At 38.9% G+C, this 7,500-nt stretch overlaps 1 protein-coding gene across 1 annotated transcript in view; it reads right to left on the bottom strand.

The window, feature by feature from the left end:
• LOC138031325 (serine/threonine-protein kinase ATR-like) overlaps nucleotides 1–6,226 on the bottom strand; it is an 11,074-nt gene extending 4,848 nt beyond the window's left edge. Inside the window, exons 1-3 of the mRNA XM_068879034.1 lie at nucleotides 6,008–6,226; nucleotides 2,751–2,842; nucleotides 155–349 (exon numbers count right to left, since the gene is read on the bottom strand). Of these exons, the coding sequence (XP_068735135.1) occupies nucleotides 155–349; nucleotides 2,751–2,842; nucleotides 6,008–6,093 (373 nt within the window). The 5' untranslated portion in view covers nucleotides 6,094–6,226. The remainder of the gene's footprint in view (nucleotides 1–154; nucleotides 350–2,750; nucleotides 2,843–6,007) is intronic.
• Between the last annotated feature and the right edge of the window lie 1,274 nt (nucleotides 6,227–7,500).

Raw genomic sequence — 7,500 nt, 5'->3', positions numbered from 1 at the left:
ATTATTTGGAGGTTAATAATAATATTATTGCTAAGCAGTCAAAAACTGTGACTCCTCCATTAACCCACTGACCCCTGCCGCCGTCTACTGGCGGTGTCCTAGGATGCCTGAGGAATCAATGTGTCTTACGGTCATAAGTCAGAAGCAACTTTACCCTGGACTGGTTCACAAATCTTGTTGCCCTGAACATGACCAGCCTCGTGAGATGTGCTACATGTACTGTCTTGGACAACCCGAGGTTCAACTTCGACAAAGCACTCTGGAAAGGAACCAAGGCAGTGACGTAAGAAACGCCAAATCATCTCAGAATAAGGTGTTCCTCCTGTCTTCCTTGATAGCTGGACAGCAACTTTAATCAAATCAACAGAGAAGAAATAATGAAAAATTGCTTTTATCAAACAAGTTTTTTTTTGTTTTTCTTTTACGCATACATAGCTTTTTATTATGATTGACACTACTTACAACACTGGTACATCTACTTACACAACTTACAAAAATTACACAATTAACAACTACTAAAATCCATTATATTACCATCAAAACTATTTAACAATTGTTAAATAGTTTTGAACACATTTTTTTTTTATCAAACAAGTTGATAAAGCAGGGTACTATGGATTTGTTTTCTCCTAAACCGCTCCCCACACCTCCCCTTGCACTTCCACGATCCATACCAAAATGTACTTGTTGTCCCCCACCACCACTTTTAATTAAATTTTAATTTTAATTTCCAGACATACAGTACAGGCCCCAATTGTTCAAATGAAGGATAGCGGATAGCACTATGCACCGGATAAATCAACATCTAGCGGATAAACACTAGCAAAACTGATTGCATTATCCAGTGGGTAGTGATTTCCGGATGGTGCTATCCATCGTTTGAAAAACTGGGGCCTGGTGTAAGAGCTGTATCCAGCATGGTGTGAAACACTTGACCGCTCCAATTTCGGCAAAACGAAGGCACTGTTGCATTTTGGACCTTGTATAGGCCACTTGCAAAAATATCGTAATACTCTTTGTTTGCCATCCAAAATTTTGCATAGCCCTTTAACTCCTGCAGCCACTTACATGTACAGATTTTACTCTGTCAAATGCCAGACAATTCTACTCATCAATGGGGCCCCTTCGGCCCTCAAAGGGATGAGCATTGTTTCCAGTTTCTCTTGGGACTTCCAATATAAAGTCCCAAGAGAAAATAAAAACGATGCTTATGCTTAATTTTGGAGGGCAAACAGAGAGTCCTATGGTATTTTTGAAAGTGGCCTAGAGCAGTGCTCTGTGGATAATCAAATGGTAAAAGCATCAGTGAAGGTTAAAATGCAACCCTGTTCACTAGTTCCAAGTAACTATAGCACAGTTTTCATTTTCAACCAGTAGAAGATTCATTTGAATAGAAATAGTCTAAGAACCGTAACTTATGGCAGGGGTGATTTGTGCGATGCAAATTATATTGGTTACACTTGCCGCCATCTCCATCAACGCGTAGAAGAACATAAACATTCCGTAATTGGAAAACATTTCAGGGTCGAGCATGCCTTCACACCTGACAATTTAATTAAAAACTTTAAAGTCCTCAAGAAATGCCGTGGCAAACTAGATTGCCCTATATTTGAAATGCTCTTGATCAAAAACAAAAGACCGAAACTGAATACATGTACGCAAGTGGATTCCATTCGCATGAAACTTTTAACATGAATATATTCTTTTCTTTTTCTTTTTCTTTCTTTTTGTTTAACATGAATGTTTTCATGTAACGTTTCAAATTTAATTTTTGTCACATCCTAGTACTATATAATATGCCTTGCCGTTATTTTTTACTTGTTCATTCGACAATGATGACATGAAATCGTCGAAACGTCATGTTACTATCCTCTTCAAGTGAAGCTATGATCTTTGCAGTTATGAAGGCAATGTTTGCAATTGCGTGGAGCCTGAAAAATTCAGGACTTCAACGGGGTTTGAACCTGTGACCTTGCGATTCCGGTCCGACGCTCTAACCAACTGAGCTATGAAGCCATTGACGTTCGGAGCTGGACATTTGTGGGTTCGATTGAACCCGTGAGGAATGAAACAATGATGAATGGTATATGAAATGAAGCATATATGAACTGTGGATATGAAATCAAGTGAGGCTATGAACTTCGCAGTTATGAATCCATTGATGACCAGTGCAGTAGGGTGGCAAGTCACCACCACACATGTAGGTGTTGATTCTACCTTCATTATTTATGGCAAGCAATTCTCAGGCTAAATGGAGCAATCTGATTGGCTAGTTTTCGGTCGGGATTTTACAGAACGGACCATTACCAAAGAAATGGTCCATTTTGGTATTTTTTTCTCCCTCCGGAGAAATTCAAGTTAAGCAAAACACAGAATTTTGAAAAGCTGAATTTAAATTCTTCATAACAATAGTACTGTTATAGCAAGCTGAATTTAGTTTTAAATGTAAAAGGTTACCATTCAAAGTTCGCTCATGGAAAACAAAGATTACGAACATTCACTGAGTGGAGAAGTGTCCGATCGCTCAAAGAAACGATGTCATATAACAAACAACTTACTAACCACACTTGCTCGAGACCATACTGGCGAATACTGGTACTCAGTCATTTTTGTACAGACCTCGCTACGCTCAGGCCCAACTGCCACGACCTCAGGCCAATATTCCCCAGTAAGGCCCTTGCACTCCATTAGTAAGAGCTTAGTCTTTGTGCTTATTAGCAGAGGGAGGTTTTAAAATTGATCTTGCTTACCTCCATCCAGATCAGTAAGTACGCTGTTAAAGAACTCGCACAGTAGTTTTCTTATCTCTTTCGCTGACATGTGATGCTCCTGAGTGCTAAGACTTGAAGACAAACCAGTCATTACTGGGATTGTTGCTCAAAATAAAGATAAAAGTAATAATAAATATTACATGTGGAGATAAAAAAAAATTCTTTTTAAGTGTTGAAAAATATTTCATGAGCGAGTGCAGTGATTTTTCAACACATGAAGAGAAATTTCTTATCTCCGAGTGGTCATGTAACGTTCTGTTTATTATATAAACACCGGTGAAATAGTAAAGCATTTCACTTAAATATTCTTGTAGTCCTAACAAAGAGCAACGGTGCAGTTATTATGTAACCATAGCAACAGCAATCTTTTGGCAAGTGAAGTTAACATGTTATTTTCACGTGTGAAGATATTATGTTTTTGTGCAAAAGCTCACCTGGTATTCCATTGATGTTTATATAAAAATAATTTATAATAACAATGATGATGATGATGATAATGACAATTAGAATGCCCACCTTTCTTAATCCTCATAACATCCGATTATCGAAATAGTACAATGTCTTTTTTTTTTTTTAAAGGGAGATTGACAGGTTTAAGGGAATCAAGAGAGGTGGCCATAACCTCAGATGTTGGTGCTCTCAGCACAATGTCAAAAAAGAAGTGGATCAAAGACATTGGTGTAGACATCAGAACCATTTTTCCTAGAAATGAAATCCTTATTGGGAATGCCTATGATCTTGAGGAAGTTCATTGGCTGTAAATTATAGACTGCTCTCTTAGGATAACAATACCAGAAGGTCAAAATAAATTCAAGACACACGAACCAACTATTTAAAGAATATGCTTCGGCGTTACTCATGCCATCATCAGTTTAATTTAATCTACAAACCTCTCTCTCTTATATATGTTACAATAGACCATTTTACAGTTGTAGCTAAGTTACCTGGCCTACAAATGGAAGCGAGGCTGCCGGTGACCCTGTTTTGATACAAACCTCCGTGCTTTTGTAATGTTAATACCGACTAATTAGAATTACAACAACACAATTTGCATGATAAAAGCAGTCGGGGCTGTATCAATGCAAGGTCACCGGCAGCCTCGCAGCCATTCATAGGCTAGGTCGCAGAGCAAACAACTGTAAAATGGCCTATTGGAGAATTTTAGAGTTAAATTTTTCAAATTTGGTTACAATGACAGTCATATTTTGAAAAGATGATACAAACTTGCATAACATAACATAACATAACATACACAAGGCTGTGCTCTAAGGAAAATTTCGGGGAGCCCTTTGGGCTCCCAATCATTTCAGCTGGGGTGCCCAGCCCTCCAAGCTGGTCGCCCGAATTTATTAATTATTTATTTAATTAATTATCTGAGATCAACAACGCAGCAAGATCTTCATCCATCTCTCTCTCAACAGAACATTGCTGCTACTGCTCTGGTGATCATCGAACTCGCTAGTGCAAGAAAAACCCCAACCCGTCCAAATTTTCACGCCATACTTGAGAAAGACGGGAAAATTAAGTGGCAATGCCACCGATGTTTTTCAGGTTTAAAAGTGAAAAAGCAAAGATTGCAGCAGGTTTATGTAAAGACGTTTAGGTCTACCGGTAATACAGGTAAACCTTTTTACTGGTTAGTTGGGTTGAAAATAAATTTTCAAAACGTGAATCAATGCTGCTTGATTCCCGTGGAGCTTTTCTGAAAACTGCCGTGAAACAACGAAACCACCGCGGCCCAAAAGCTATCAACTTTTTTTTGAGCAAGTCATCTTGGTCTGGACGAAAATCATCGCTACAGGACAGAACTAGAGTATTTTTTCCTTATATTATCAGTAAAATGTTTAGTGGAATCAGCTTGATTGTTTCGAACGAAGAAAAAACATTTTCTTAGAGGTTTCGTAAACTGTAACCACCAGCATATTAAAATTTTTAGCCACCTTATCTGCTAGAAATACAATAAGCCAGAGTGCCAGGCCGGGTGACCGGGTAATTTTTCTCACTCGCCCTAAGTCAAATGATAGTTGCCTCAGGTGATCGGGCGCTGTTAGAGCACAGCCTTGCATACAGCTGTAACATTCATGTGTATGTGCATGCACAAGTGTTTAAAAACAGGTTGCTTACAAAAAACAAAAAATTTTATCATGTTTAAAACTTGTGCACGCACATATGTTATGTTATGTTATGTTATGCACTTTGTATTATCTTTTCAAAATATAACCGTAATAATTTGTAACCAAATTTTAAATTTCAAAATTGAAAGTTCTCCAATTGTAACGTATATAAGAGAAAGAGGTTTGTAAATTACATTGAACTGATGATGCCGTGAGTGATGCTGAAACATGTCTTCAAAACGTTGCTTCGTGTGTTTACAATTTATTTTGATTTTGACGTCATCACGAAGTTATGGAAATACCACAAGGGATGATGATGATGATAATAATGTTGTAAAACCTTCCCTAATTCTGTTTCATATCTCGTTATTAAGTCTGAAATGACTGTGTTTTTACGTGTCCATTACGATTTTATACCAAAGTCAATCCTTTGAAATTGGTATGTACACATAAATGTACATGTACCTCTAGAATTCCTTTTAATCACTGTGGTGAGTTCAAGCCAGATGTAATGAGAGGAACAGGGGCTTTATGATCCGAACCTACCATCCCTTGCATAAGCTCTGTCAGAATATGACTGTTAGGAATTTAGGAAACTCTTTTCCGGGGCACTGACAAAATATGTAAGGGATAGTAAATAACGAGTGTGTTAAAGATGAAACAACAACAATGAGACTCAATGTAAGGAGAAATGTAGACTCGGAAAAATATCCGAGTCCTAGATGGGATTTGAACCCACGACCCTCCGTGATCTAGTCGGATGCTCTAACCACTGAGCTACTGGAGACTCTATGGTGAGCAAGGGTCCAGTAGCTCAGTGGTTAGAGCATCCGACTAGATCACGGAGGGTCGTGGGTTCAAATCCCATCTGGGACTCGGATATTTTTCCGAGTCTACATTTCTCCTTACATTGAATATCATTATAGTAAATAACATTAATAATTTGCTGTTACGTGACATGTAGCCAATGTCTAGATTTCCGAACTTCGCGTCGCTGACATTTTTCTATTACTGTCAGTTGGATTCCTTTCATAGAAAATTCCACAAAAAAAGAACAAAAACTACACATGGGAATGTAGTAAACCACTGACATTGGCGTGCGCGCGTGTGACGATCTCTCACCTTTCTGGGTTCCGCCGTGCAATTAAACTTGTCATGATGGTCATGATAGGAGCGAGTTTCTCGCTGATCGAACCAGAATCCGCCATGACGAAGTACTGGCCGTTATCTTTACTTGAGATATTCGTGAATTCGTGATTTCTTCAATGAAATGGCATTTAAATGGTTTTAACATAAAGCCTTTTAAATTGCATACAGCAGAAGCTACTAAGATTCTCCCGCCATATTGCAACAACTGCAGAGAGACTGGTGCCTACTTGGTCCCCCTTTCAAAGATAGTGGTCCGCCAAGCGTACAGAGGCATTCAATTTGTCTGAATTCTGAAATGCTGGTTCAATACCGTCCCACAAAACAACGAACGGGCAAAAGATAATGAGTAAACTAGAAAAACAACAGCAGTTGCTACAACAGAGGGAGAGTAGAATAAAAAGTTTTCGGGGGCTCTGGCATTCCAATTACAGTGGGAAAAAAGTGTTAGCTTTGTGACCCTATGATTCGAGGCTGGCAACGATCTTGGCCTTCTCGGAGGTTGGTAATCAGAACATTACAGGAAAAATGGGGTAACTTTAACTTCGTGCGACTGCCTTGGTGCATAACCTCGTTTTCGGAGTTTAATCGCTTCAAATTTCAACAAAGAAAATCGCCTGTCGCGATTGAGAAATATGACTTTCTTTGTGATACGTCTTTTTCTGATTACCAAGCGTTACCATCGCTTTAGCGTGACACAATTTTGCAGCATGAATTGTGCAGATGTCTGCTTAACAGGCATAAGCGGACGCAACCACAAGATTCTTTCTCGAGAAATATTTGGCAACCATGTCGAATTGTGAAGCGCGGAAATTTGGGAGGGGAGGATACGAGAAGGTATTGAAGAGGGAGAGGAAGCGAAGAGGAACGAACTCAACTTGTTCCATCTCCGTCCTCTTCTGATTCAACATGGAGGTTAGAGAAAAAGGTTGCGCAGGAACGTTGTCATTTTGAAGCCTTGTGATGAGTGGAAGCCTCCTAACTTAAACGTTATGCGTGTATACCTCCATCCTTGGTCTCATTGCCTAAGTTCGTCTTCGCTAGATCTGTCCTCATTCCGCGTTGGAAAAATGACAAAAAATCCTAAATGGTGCTCGAATTTTCTAAAAAATTGCTCGAATTGTTGAAATAGTGCTCAAGAGTTGCCAACATCTTTAAACGTTCCACTGGAGATTTTCGCAAGTGTGCCATTTTTTTTACGAAAAATTGGACTACGTTGATTAGAAATGATCATGTAAGTACGAAAACCACCAATAAAGAAAGTTTAGTTTCAGACATTGCAACCAGATTGACAATCAGACATAGTTTGATGCGACACATTTCATTCCAACAATCGTCAGGTTCATTCTCCCAACTAGTACCATAGAGTTCTTTGTTGGGTAGTAATGAGAATTTGGCGTTATATCAAGACCACTCACTCACTCACTCCTAAGCTGATAATAATCTTCATTGCCAATACCTGTCTGAGT

The sequence above is a fragment of the Montipora capricornis genome, chromosome 14 (genome assembly GCF_036669925.1).
Source record: "Montipora capricornis isolate CH-2021 chromosome 14, ASM3666992v2, whole genome shotgun sequence".
NCBI classification, from domain to species: Eukaryota; Metazoa; Cnidaria; class Anthozoa; order Scleractinia; family Acroporidae; genus Montipora; species Montipora capricornis.
This window is presented reverse-complemented; position numbering and strand designations above follow the sequence as displayed.